The sequence below is a fragment of the Chionomys nivalis genome, chromosome X (genome assembly GCF_950005125.1).
Source record: "Chionomys nivalis chromosome X, mChiNiv1.1, whole genome shotgun sequence".
NCBI lineage: Eukaryota > Metazoa > Chordata > Mammalia > Rodentia > Cricetidae > Chionomys > Chionomys nivalis.
Window position 1 is genome coordinate 33,719,756 of NC_080112.1, and position 13,789 is coordinate 33,733,544.

Below are 13,789 nucleotides of genomic sequence, written 5' to 3' on the forward strand. Positions count from 1 at the left end.
CTTCTGTTAGATGACAATCTCAACAATTTGCTGCTACAATGCAACAAACTAGAAATAACCCATAGAAGTGTGATAAAATTAAAACAAAATGCAATTTAAGATAGAAACACAACTGAGAGCCTAAGAGGGAAAAAAAACAGCCTCATCTCCAAATGATGAAGCCATGACTCCATATTTAATATGAAAAAATTGGTGGAAATATTGGACAGATTAATAAAAAGCAGTGAGGGTGTTTGGACTAGAAGCAAATAAAGCTGAGACCTGTCAGGACACCTTCGTCATTGTCAAATTCTGGAAAATACTGCTGCTGAGCAAGCCAGAATGAAATAACAATGGGAGAAAAAATTGACACAAAACCAAAGGCTTATTAAACACTAAACACTTCAGATGTCTTTTAACACTGTGTATGGCAAGATGACTAATATTTTATAGGTTACATCCATGTAAAAGTTGAAGGAAAGAACCACTCCAAAACACTGTTCTGTGACCCCCTCCCCCACATGCCATGTCACTAATACCCACCCAAACATTACATAGACATACTACTAATAAATAAATAAAAGTAAAAAAATATAAAAATGAATAAAATATTTTATAAAAATAAAAAAGCATTTAGAGAAATAAATAAAATTCGGTGTTCTTGAGCTGGGGATGTAGCTCAGCAGTGAAATATTTTCTTAGTAAGCATAAGGACTTAGATCTCATTCCTAACACAACTCAAAATGAACAAGTGAGGAAGGAGGTGGTTTTATCTAATAAGTAAAAATCTTAAGAAGCTTTCATATCAGAAATCACTTAAAACATTATCTCAAAAGAAATTCATCACTTGAATATTCAAAATTAAGGAAGAATTTTAACCTTTTAACAATCCTTTTGTAGCATAAATCAGTTTTATGTAGATTCCTTAGAAATAAAGCCTAGTGAGCTCTTGAGAGAATGTAAAGTCAGGGCTGAAGAGGTAAGTCATCAGTTAAGAGCATTTGCTGCTCTTTCAGAGATCTGAGATTCAATTCCCAGCTCACAACATTTGTAACTTCAGTTAACGGAAGTCCAACACCTTCCTCTGGTATCTGGGGGCATCAGACACATACACAGTGCACGTGTATACATGTAAGTAAACACTCATGCACATAAAATAAAATTAAATGAATCCTTAAAAAAGGAAAAAAATGGACTGCCACATATATAACCAGAACAAATTTCCAAAGCATTCTGGTGCAGAGCAAAATCACCAGTTCTTTAGGTCCATGGTACACCTAAATAGAGACTCTCATTTTGACATACATTTTAAACCTAGCAGGCTATTTTCTCTTTCAAGTTTTTAGAGTCCCTTCTGTAAGGTGACTTGTAAAAAAAAATACCCAGTGACTTATAAAAATAAGGTCAGTATTTCCTGATGGAGCAGCTCCCACTCATGGAGAAAGATCCTGAAACTGAGCAAGCGCTGGCTTATCCAAGCTGCACATTTAGAAAAACAGCTGGGATTTGAAGTGAAGTCTTCAGATCCTCTAAGCCATGTGCTTCACATCTAGGTTAGCCCTCTTCCTTTAGGAGGTATATGGTTTAGCTCCATTCTTCAACAAGTTCTCAACTATGGAGCCAGAGCCTAGGAAGACCCATAATCCTCACCCAGGAATTCTATTGGTTTAACCCAGTTTCTGAGGGCTATGAAAGTCTAGAGCTAGAGAGATAAATCATAGCATGTCCCTGATTTTGACAAGTTTGTGATCAGATAAAAATTCACAAATCTTTAATCAGATCATTTGTCCTATGAGACATTGTCTCATATCATTTCAGGCTGACTTGAAATTCACTGTGCAGCTGAGCGTGATTTTGAACTTCCAATCCTTATGTTTTCATGTCCTGAGGACTGAGAATACAAGGCATGAATCATCATGTTTGGTTTATGCAGTACTATGCATGGAACTAGGGGCTTTGTGCATGATAGGTAAGCACTCTACTGACTGAGCTTCAGATGCATCCCTTAACAGATAATTTAAATAAAGCATAGTAGATGAGAAGCAGTAATAAAATCAGACATGGGGCATTGCCAAGATCATAAGTATCATGTCCACCAAACCTAAAACTGAAAGTTAAGTTATGAGTAGTTCATGCCAGGGTCATATACAACTGTATACATTCCATTCATCCCGGGTCCTAGCACACACCTACCATTACACTCTTATCTTTTCACCTGTAGTGACTTAATACCACTGATTGGACATACTCTTTAAGCTGCAGACATTCTAATTTAAGGCATATCAATTACTGTATGTGTGAATTTGAAAATTGTTAGGAATAAATGTGAGAATTTACTAAATTTGGGTGGTAAAACACCATCTGTCATTATTAATATCTGGAAACAGTACTATCAACAATGAAATGTCATTATATAGACTTTACTGTGTCAGTGCTCCTGGAGGCCAACACCTTGGAGAAATAATCTACAAACTAAAGTATCTCTTCAAGTTCACAAGTTCAAAGCCAGAGACCTCTTGTATGTTTTATTTTGTCAAAAATGTAGAAACTATTAGAACAATTGAGTTCTTCAGTTATATGCTGCGGTATTTAAACCAAGCATTAACCGTGTACAGATCAGTTAAGGTAATTACCCTATTAAAATCTTCTGGGAATGTGTGTTCTTGCAGCTGTGTGAATGAATGAATGATACCAGAGCAGAATTAATCATCATTCCGTAGATGGACATGGTGACACACACCTGTAATCCCAGTGTCTAGGAAGGTGAGACCAGAGCATCTAAAGATTAAGAACATCTTGAGCATCAGAGTAAGACTCTGTGTTCAAAAAAATTATTGTTATAGAGAAATTGCTGTAGTGGACAAAGGTGAAAAGACTGAAACTTGCTTCCCTGGATGTGTTATTCTTGCAAGGAGAGTAGAACTGCAACAGGGAATGGGGGCAATCCTAACGTTATTGTCTGCAGGCATCAAGTCGATTGTAAAGCTTTGTAGAGCAATATGTTTGGGATTTCTGGTATTTGACATATTTATGTTTTAGATGTATATTTCAAAGCGAGTTTAAGTTTTTTCTTTAAATTCAGTCACTGGCTTCATATATCATCTGTATATATGAACAGAATAAGCAGTGCTTGCAAACAGAATTCCTTGTTGTAATAGGCCTTGTTTCCCCATCTCCCTCCTCCTCCCTCTCCCTCCCTCCCCCCCCTCTCTCCCTGTGTGTGTGTGTGTGCAGACACAAACTAATTCTACAAGTCAATTTCTCAATCTATTACTGGATAAGTGGTCACTTTGTGAGCCTGATTAACAAGAATAGTCAACATTTACTGTATACTTTGCAGATGCTGAGCCCTTTTCCAAACACCTAACATACATTTTTCTCTTTATTCTTCTCAATCACTTTATATAATAGATAATATAGATGTTATTAGTAACCCCATTTGCCAGATAAGAAAATGAAGGCAGGGAAAGTTAACTATTTTACCAAAGGTAGCAAAGCTTGTAAGATAGGACACAACCTTTGAAAGTTGTTGTCACTGCTGCTGCTCCTATAAGGTACAGAGCCCCAACCTCATTGCCCAGCTAGTGGGAGGATGGTATTGAAGTACTTAGAAGGCTCATTTGTGCCTTGTAGAAGGAGCTGCGGGCTGTGTTCCTGCCACCCGGCTCCCGGCCACCTGGCTAGCTTATGCCCCGAAATAACAACACACAAACTGTATTCATTTAAACACTGCCTGGCCTATTATATCTAGCCTCTTCTTGGCTAACTCTCATACCTTGCTTAACCCATATTTAGTAATCTGTGTAGCACCACGAGGTGGTGTCTTACCGGGAAAGATTCAGCATGTCTGACCTGGCAGCTTGTTCCATCGCATCTGACCAGAGAGGAGAGGCATGGCGTCTGCCTAACTTCCCTTCTTCCCAGCATTCTGTTCTGTCTACTCTACCCACCTAAGGGCTGGCCTATCGAATGGGCCAAGGCAGTTTCTTTATTAACCAATGAAAGTAACTCCTCCATCAGTGCCTTAAACCCACTCTGCTGACTTCTGAAAATGTGCAAGAAATTGTTCTTTAGTGATATGTGGTTTCACCCACGCAGCCCACTTACAGGCTCCTCCTACCAATACACCCTAGGTGTAAGGAGGCATTGTCATTAGAATCCTAATGAAGCTGCCATGAAAAGTCAAGCATGTAGACAATGCTCAATATGCTACCGCTCTTTACTGTTGTTAAGTAACAGTGTTGAGTGGATAATTCCGTTTGTTGTTTACCTTTTATTATAATGAAGACAGGTGTCAAGAGGCCACGATAAGAACTACATCAGAATTAGAACAGCAGCCTGGCTGGGGTGATGCTGAAGCACAGATCTAGGAATTCACAGATTTCTCCAGATGAGGAACCAATGAGCTCCTCCAGTCCTTTGATGGGGGTCTGTGGCAGGACACAGTTAGAAGTGGGCAGGCTGTTACCAATGCTTAAATTTATGCACACATTTTGTTGCTATCACCTATGTGAGTCACATCCAGAAAAATTATTGGCTCCTGAAAAGGAAGTAGTTATTACATTTAAAAGTGCCTGTTTCTTCTCTCAGGGACTGGAGATTGCATCAAGAGAAATAAGCAAGGCACAGAAAGGTAAGCAGTGGATGACCTCACTCATATTTGGAAGCCAAAACTGCTGATCTCACAAAAGAGAGTAAAATGCACTAGAGACTGGAAAGGACTAGAGTCAGGTCATACTGTGAGACAGCAGGTAGCAAAACACAGTCATATACATTGTAAGTTGTAGTGTTCTATAGCATTGTCACTGGACTATAGAATACAATAGTTTTTAAAACTGTTTTATTCTGAAGTTCTAGGATTGCACCCAAGGCCTTATGCATGCTGGAAAATCACTGTACTACCAAGCTCCAATCCACAGCCACAATTTATTATGTATTTTGCAAAGTGCTAAAAGAGGCAACCAAAGGTTCCAATACAAAGTAATACATATTTTGAAGAAAAAGAAATGCTAGTTACACTGATTTGATTATACAGTGTGTGTGTGTGTGTGTGTGTGTGTGTGTGTGTGTGACGTTATCAGGCAATACAAGATTATTCTGGTTGATATAAGATACATTAGGTACAGAGGTCTCACTAATAGAATTTATTTTATAATACATTTACCTTTGTGGGAAGAGAGAGTCTAGAAGTCTCCAAACAAAAAACAATGATCAGGTAGTGAGGACAAAATTATCCGAATTTGATTAGAACATATTATCTGTATCTACTGACATTTATGACTGTGCTTCATAAATGTGTTCAATTATCACATATAAGTGAAAAATTTTGAATAAGGTGAGAAAAATATTAACTACCCTGATTTGATCATTACAGAGACTGTATAAATGTAAAAAATTATCATGTAACTCACCATATATTTATAAGATTAAAATTACAATCAAAATTAGAAATACATATGTAAAAAAGTTGTTTTTAAACATTACTATTTGCATTGCATATAATGGTAATGATTTTTACAGTACAAAGATGAAGGCCCCATTTTGTAATAATTACATGTTGAAAGTGCTTTTAAAAAATGTTTTAACTGAAATAGAATGACGTCACTTCCCCCTCCATTCCTCCCTCCAGTTCCTTCTAGCTGTCTTCCCTCAGATGAGTTCAGTGGTTTTTAGAAAAGGGAAAAAGGGAAAAGGCTCTTTGTTCAGAAAATAAAGGCATATCACAAGCCTTCTTTCTGAACCTCTGAAATAGGCAAAAAAAAAAAAAAATCCATTGTGACTTCATGATAGCAATTGGAAAGTCAATGTGTTTCATTGTGACATCTGCATACAGCATAAAGCATACCTGATCCCACCCTTTCTCTCACCTTTCTCTCTCCTCCCCCTCCTTCCTTCCTTTCCCCTAATTGCCCCCTTTCTACTTTCAGTTGCTTTTAAAACTAGTCTTTCTCCTGCTTTATTTTCCATGGAAGCAGTTTTTTCCTTCCCTGTTCACTGAGAATTATTTTCCTAGTACATGTTTTGAATCATTTCTAATTTTAATTTTCAATTTTTTATCAGTTAGTAAGCCGTCTTTTCCAGTGAAAAAAGAAGCGAGGAAGCAAGTGATGAAAAAAGCCATGCGAAGTATCTTAGGTGAGTGGAGGAAATAGGGCTCACGTGCGGTTTTCATGGTTTGAATCTATGCTTACTGAATACTGCCCTGGCCTTTCTGGTTTTTTTTTCTTAGCTGGGATATACAAATTTTCAAGCACATTATCAAATTATAGATGTTTTTGAACATTTCGCTTAAGGGGAATTTCTCCATTTTTTTTCCTTTCATGACAGAGAAAGAGAAGGCTTGACTGTCAATCCCAAAGACACCTCTACCCCCAGTGTCCCTGAACTCATGATATCTTATGACTGTGAATGGGACTTCCTATCCAAGCTAGTCCCACCAGCAGTCAGCCAGCTCACTTTCCTAACCACATACATCACTCACCCACCATATGTTGGATTTAGAAGGTAGATTCATGCTCCTCCAAGGATCTCAAGCAAGTGTCTCCTGCCTCTCCTTTCCCAAATCTAGCAAAATCTTTCTCTTTTCTGCGTTGAGTTGCTCTTTCTTAGCTTTTATTTTGGTGGTTGAGTAGGATCTACTCCAGACTTGCAAGATAGTTTCCATGACTGCGGCAACCCAAACATTAAAAAATTAAACTGCAGCGCTGCCTGCCAGGTCCAAGTAGGAGATTCAGTTTGCTTTGCCAGTTTTCGGGAAATGGACGACCTTCTTCTTCCACTAGTAGGGAATCACTTCTAATCAGACATTTCTAAAGAGATACCCCAATTACACTGAAAGCTTTTAAGCATTAAAGAAAGTTATATATTAACTAGCTATACCCTGAGTGTGCCTCTCTGTTTATCCTAAAGGGAGGAATTCAAATTTGCTGACAGCTTTAAAACTTATCAGGGGATTATCAGATTGCCCCATGTTTAATCATTAACAAGGTTTAAAAAACAGAGTGGAATTTGGAAACATAAACCATTGTGTCAATCACTTCCTGACTCTAAAATTGTATACTCTCAACTTGACTTGGGCCATTTCTTCCATGGCAGTGACTTTAACTCTCTGTCACGCACATCTATGGCACCAAATTCCTCCTTCAGTTTCTGGCTACTAGGTTTCTGTTCCTAAGTGTATTCCCATCACTTCCTTTCCAGCTGTCTCAACTTTTCCCAACCTGTCCTCTGTTCTTTCCAGTTCCTTTCACACCAGCACTCTCTCCGTATTCCCAATCATCTCACGTTTATCTTTTAGGAATTAAAAAGTATCACATTCACTTACAACAAAAGATGATAAAAACATAAAAGGCTCTCCACGATTTATCTCTAGTGACCTTTAAAAAAACTTGGAAAAATTTTAAATCAATTCTGCTGTGTACTCAGACTTAAAGCTGGAGTTCCAGGCTTGTGCCACCAGGGTCACCATCCCAACTGACCTTTCAGTTTTGTTTCTGTCAGACCTCTCCCTCATTCTTCACAATGAAATTCTTTCCTTAAGAGGTATTAATTTTTTATTTTTGAAATTAAAATATAATTACATCAATTCCCCATTTTCTATTCTCCCTCTAAACCTCCCATACCTCTTCTTGATACCTTTCAGATCCATGCCTCCTTTTTATATTGTTTTATACATACATATATAATATGCACTCACATATATGTATATACACATAAACTCAAATGAATAGATACAACCTGCTCAGTCTGTTTATTCGGGCCTGACTGTCTAGAAGTGGGTAAGTTATTTGGAGACTCTTTCCTGGGGAAGACTATTTTTTTCCCCTTGAGCATTCCTTAGTTGCTAATAGTTATTCTTAAGGGGTGGGGTCTCTTGAAATGTTTTCTTTCTGTGTTATCATGTCTATTGGTGTTGTACTTGTTCAGGTTTTGATTAGGCAGCCATATTGTTGAGGAATCATGGCTGAAGCTTCCCTGTCACTTCCAGGAGACACAGCCTTTCAACAGATTTCCTGCTGCTTCAGCTCTTGTAGTCTTTCTGTCCTCTGCAATTCTAAGTGCTTCCTGAACATGTGGCTAGGTCTTTCCCATGCATGCTTCCAGCATCTACATCGCATATCCATTTCATGCTTTCTCTAAAGCCCAGGTCCCTCCTCTTGTGTGTGAAGTTTGCCCATATTTTCCCAGATTCAGATATGTTCTACAATCACCTTCTCTAGAGTTTTGCATGTGTGCTACCAAAGCACGTGTCACGGGCCATTTTTATTAATTGTTCGTGACTGACTGTCACATTCACTTGTGAGGGCTCCAGGATCCACAGCCTATGTTCAAATTTAATTCCCTTTGTGTGAGATAGGAGTAAGTGCTCATTAAATGAAAGAATAGACTCCTGTTTTCACACACACCAGTTCCCTCATGTGTGTTTGTATGTGTGGTATGCATACATCTCTGTGTGTGGTTGTACAAGTACTCACGTGTGTGTGTGTGTGTGTGTGTGTGTGTGTGTGTGTGTAAGCCAGAGGTCAACATCCAGGCACTATTTTTTTTTTTTAAAGATAGGGTTTCTAGCTGTTCTGGGCTTACAACTATGTGTCTTCTTCATACTCAGTTCTTTTGTTCATATATATAGATATAGATATAGATATATAGATATAGATATCTTTATTGTATGGGTACTTGCCTGAACTTATAGTCTTGTTGTGATCTGCTATATGGGTATTGGGACCAGAACCCAGGTTGTCTGCAAAGGCCAGCTCTCCAGTTCTCTCCAGCCCCATCTCTTTTTTTAAACGGATAAATTTTGTCATTTGACAACTTCATATACATATATATGCATATGTACATATATATAAATAGATATGTATAGATATGCAATTATATGACCTCCCACCAACATCTTCTCTTATCTCCCTTTTATTCCTATCAATCATCACCTCACTGATTCATTGATACTAGTTCGTTTCATGACTTTGTTTTTATTTTGTAATGCATTTATTTTAATCTGGGCCATATATATGACCAGTGGATTTGAACTACCTATTGTAGTCTGGTTAGGTCATCAGCGAGCACTTAGCTGAAGGTCTTACCTTTCTCTGAATATATCAATACCAAATAGTCCATCAGTGGCAAGTAGGGCCCCATGAACCTCTCCTCCACCCATACCTGACTGTTGATGAACCCATTCTTTTGCAGTGCTGTGAGTTCCCAATTGCAGTTGCTGTGTCTTCTGCAATAGATAGCATTCCCCAGAGCTACTCTCTGTCTTCAAACTCTCACATTATTTTCAGCTGTATTTTACATGGGTTCTGGGGAGGAGAGTTAACTCCATCCTCGTGTTTCTGCAGCAAATACTATACTGACTGAGCTGTCTTCCTAGTTTCTGTCTTTTATAATTTATTTACAGAACTAGAGATGTAACTCACTGGTAGAGGTAACTAAAATGTTTGAGGTCTGAGTTCCATTCACAGCACAGCAAAGGTACATATTTCCAGGATGTTTTGATACAGTTATGCACAGCGTAAGACTCAAATGAGAATAATTATTTCTATCTACTCAAACATTTATTATTTTGTGATGAAAATATTAATAATTATTTTTTTTGATTTTTGTTTTAATATATGGTGCATTTTTGGTCTCTACAGTTAGCCTACTGCAACACAGGCCATAAGAAATCATTTCTCCTTAGATTGTCCTCTAGAAATCTCAACTCCCTTCTTAGAGTGATAGAACTTTTGTTAAGAAAAGATTGTGTTACAGGAGGCTGGCATTGAACTTTTGGTCCTCCTATCCTCTTGCTTCATCCTTCCCATCACAGGGAATCTGAAAGTGTGCTACCATGTGCATCTGTCTTCCATTTTGACACCTTCAGTGCCCTGGGTGCCATATTTCAGACATTTCCAAACCAGAACTCGCATTTTTCACTTACCCTTCACAATAGTCTTATAATCTGACTATGATTCACTGGTGTTATCTGCAAGGAGCAGATATAGCAAGTCTGGGCCTTGGATCTCTTGCTTTCATTAGCAGGATATCCATTCCACACAAAATTGTGGGCAAAGGGAAGTCTCTTATCATGCACTTGTGTTGACCAGAGTTAATGCAGAGGTTCATCAAGGTTTATGAAAGCAGTTAAACCTTTATACACCTCTCCTGTGCAAGTCTAACATGAATAATTTCTGTGAGTTTGATGGTTTGGAGCATAGAAACTGGGGATGTAGCTCAGTGGCAGAGGCCTTGCATGGTATGGTGAAGCTGTGGCTCTGCTCTCTGCACTAAAAATACAAACATACTGTTCTTTTGCTTTGGTTATTGTTTGGTTTGTTCTCTTGGTTTTTCAAGACAAGGTTTCTCTGTGTATTTAGTTCTGGCCATCGAGGAACTTGCTCTGCAGACCAGGCCTCAAACCCAGAGATTTCCTTGCCTCTGCCTCCCTAGTTCTGGTATTAAAGGTAGGTACCACTAAGACCCAAGCATTCTGTTGAAAGTTTAAGGCATAAATCAGAAAGACCAAAAAAAAAAAAAAATGGGGCAAAGTAGAAAACCCCTCAGGGCACTTTGGGAAAGCAAAGGACTTTAGTTAGTGGCCTGAAAAGAAAAGGTTTAGTTTCTCACAAGACAACATAGTGTCTGGAGCAGTAATATCGTCTATGGCACCTGGGTGGGAAATGCTTTGACGTCCAGTTTCTCTTAGAGAGAAGGCAGGAAAAGCATTGCCATGAAAGCTGAGTATGTGTCCACTCTTACCACCTCAGCACACTGTGCTCACGCATCAATGCATCTTCAGTGCCAGGCTGCTTGCCTCCCATGGGTAAGTTCAACATGGCAGACTACACAGAGGTATTTAATCCAAGCTCTGACCCAGAGGTGAGGAGGGCTGCCATGAAAACAGAACCAAGATTAGTAGGCAACGTTCAATGCTGGTGGACTCTCTCTGGTTCCCAGAGAGTCAGGTCACTTGTCCAGTGCTCATGACAGGAAGAAAGGTGATCTCCTCATAAATATGGTCCTTTAAGATCAATGGACGGTAAATCTTTAAACAATTTCTCTACAGATTTTGAAAGCACCTTCTAGGAATCTAGGTACCAGTTAAACTGCCTATGATGAGAGCATTGCTTATTCTCACTGGCCCTGTGACTTGGAGCCCGCCTGACCTCTCTAGAGAGTTTCATTCCTTATAATCCCCTCCCAGGTCTGACTTCTGCGCTTCTTACCTTTGTTGTGTCCATAGTCTCCCTACAGATGGGCAGTCTTTGTCCCCATTCTTACCAAATATGGAGTGGACTTGGGCCTAGTAGCAGTTTGGTCATCCTACGATACTCAGGGAGAGACTGCCAGGGTAGGTGGGGCTAAAAGCAGCATTCGCCAGGAAGGCACGGTTAGCTCTGTTGAACTCATAGCAATCAGGGGGCCACAGAGAATTCGGGAAGTCTGAGCGATACTTGGCAACAGGATCTATCTCCTTTTCCTTTTCAAGACCACTCGATCAATGACAAGATAAAAACCTGTTGCTTGCCTTTTCTAAGTTAGTAACGTGTTTAGATCAATCTGGAACCAATATCTGACCTTTGAGGGTCTCCCAACTCCAAGTGTCTCCAGCTTTCCAGTTCCCTTTCCCCTCAACTGGAAAATTCTAGCAGCATTCTTGAAGGAAAGGATCAAAGTCTAACACCAAACCCTCAGCAAGCTTCCAGTCTCCCATTTGTGGCCAGGGACTCACTGAATCCACTCCCCAGGAAGGACACAGACAGACAATAGCTCAATTCCACCCACAAGGATAGCCTCAGGTACAGCAAGAGTCGGGATTCTGGGGTCCGCCTCCGCTCCTTTGCCTTGCTGGCCTCCCTTGAGCTGGCCATTTGAGAACATAGCAGGAGCTCACAGCGGCGACTGACCTGATATGCCGCCCCCCACCACGATCACATCGCATTTGTTGCTCATGGTGCTCGTTAGGTTCCAGGCCGCTCACGTCGCCCGCTACTGTGTCAGGACCTTTGCCTGTAGCCGCGCTGCGCGCTGTCCCTTCACGCTAGTGCCTGGGCAGACCGGCTATAAGCTGGCGGGCGCCTGGACTCTGAGCCCCGCCCTCCTGCCACTGCGCAAGTCCTCGCCTCCGCCCCTTGCCCGAAGGTCCAGGATTAAGGAGGGCGGACACCCCAGCTGAGACGGTGACCTAGAACAACAAAGTTCTTCCTCTGAGTAAACAACCCCTTGCTTTCTGCTATGTATTTTCTAATCAGTCTCGCAATCGTTCAATGCAACTGAGAGGATAGAAAGTCTTTTAATAGGGGTGAAGAATCAAAGATTGAGAGCTTTGCAAGTGCCAGGCATTGTGTTAAACTCATTGTGCAAGATTCTCGTTCAACTTCACAATGACCCATTTTACACAAGAAGAAAGCAGACAAAATACTAAGCAAAAAGCTAGAAAGTAAAATTATGTTAAAATGTCACCTCGTGGGGCTCAAGAGATGGTTCTAACAGAGGACCCCTGTTCAATAGGACAGAGGACACAGCCATCTGTAAATCCCAGTCCCAGAGGATCCCACACTCTCTTCTGTCCTCCAGTGGGCACCAGGCACGCATGTTGCATTCATACATGCAGGCAAAACACCCACATACATACAACAATTAAAATCACATCGTACCCCAGAGATGTTTGATTAATATCTGCCCACTTCCAGTAATAACAATAAAAGGAAGAGTTCAAGGCTCACCTTATCGACCTAACAGAATTATCATTCCCAGCCCTGTTCACCTCCATTTCAATTATCTCCTCTGCCCCGGACACACACACACACACACACACACACACACACACACACACACACACACATTGTGACACTGTTTAGTTAACTGCAAAAGACTGCCCTAACTTGTGCTGAAGCACATAACCTAAAGACACTCAATTTTCCACACTTCTACAAAGCAAAGAAAAAAGTAATCTGTAGGAGACCAGAGGACGGGAAGCTCAGTGGTAGAGCCCTTGCCTACTACCAGACAAACCCTAAAATACCCAGTGCCACAAGGGAAATAATGCAACCAATTGCCCATTAAACAACCAATGCATCTATAGTATAAACCATGGAGGATGGTCCCCAGAAAGTTGGTGATGGCAGGGGAGAGGCCTTGGGTAGGCAAGTGGAATTCGGGAGTTTCCAATAGAGCACGGTGAGTTATTTTTCTCCAATGTTGGGTTGGCTACCTGGGGACTATGGCCTTTGCAGATACAGAAGTCATTCGACAGGGCTATCAATGCCTAAGCTTAAGAGATCAGGCAAAACAGGGATGTATTTTTTTCTAAGGACTAGAAAGGCCACTTTTGATAACTAAAAGCTAGAAGTGGGTAACTTTTGCAGTGATGTGCTTCTGTTCAAGGTAGTGGAACTGCCACTCGCAGAGGAATTAGCTCCAGTGAGCTGCCTAGTTGAAAAGAACCAAAGGCAAACGTGTACTTCATCTTACTTCACTCCCTAAATCCACTTGTCACTAAGGGACTTGGTGCTCCAGCTGTTCACAGACTAAGAAGAGTGAGGAGAGCCCATCTGTTGCTGAGAATCACCAGAGGCAGAAGGGTCTTGTTCTTAACATGTTCATTTTTTTTTTTTTGGTTTTTTTTTTTTTTTTTCGAGACAGGGTTTCTCTGTGGCTTTGGAGCCCGTCCTGGAACTGGCTCTGTAGACCAGGCTGGTCTCGAACTCACAGAGATCGCCAACATGTTCATTTTCATTGTCAACTTGGCAGGCTTTGGAATCATATAGAAATCACATTTCCAGGTGTGTCTGTGAGAGTGTTTTTGTTGTGCCCAGATTACGAC

At 40.4% G+C, this 13,789-nt stretch overlaps 1 protein-coding gene across 1 annotated transcript in view; it reads right to left on the reverse strand.

The window, feature by feature from the left end:
* Maob (monoamine oxidase B) overlaps positions 1-12,030 on the reverse strand; it is a 105,739-nt gene extending 93,709 nt beyond the window's left edge. Inside the window, exon 1 of the mRNA XM_057759700.1 lies at positions 11,871-12,030. Coding sequence (XP_057615683.1) covers positions 11,871-11,916 — 46 coding nt within the window. The 5' untranslated portion in view covers positions 11,917-12,030. The remainder of the gene's footprint in view (positions 1-11,870) is intronic.
* Positions 12,031-13,789: the final 1,759 nt, after the last annotated feature.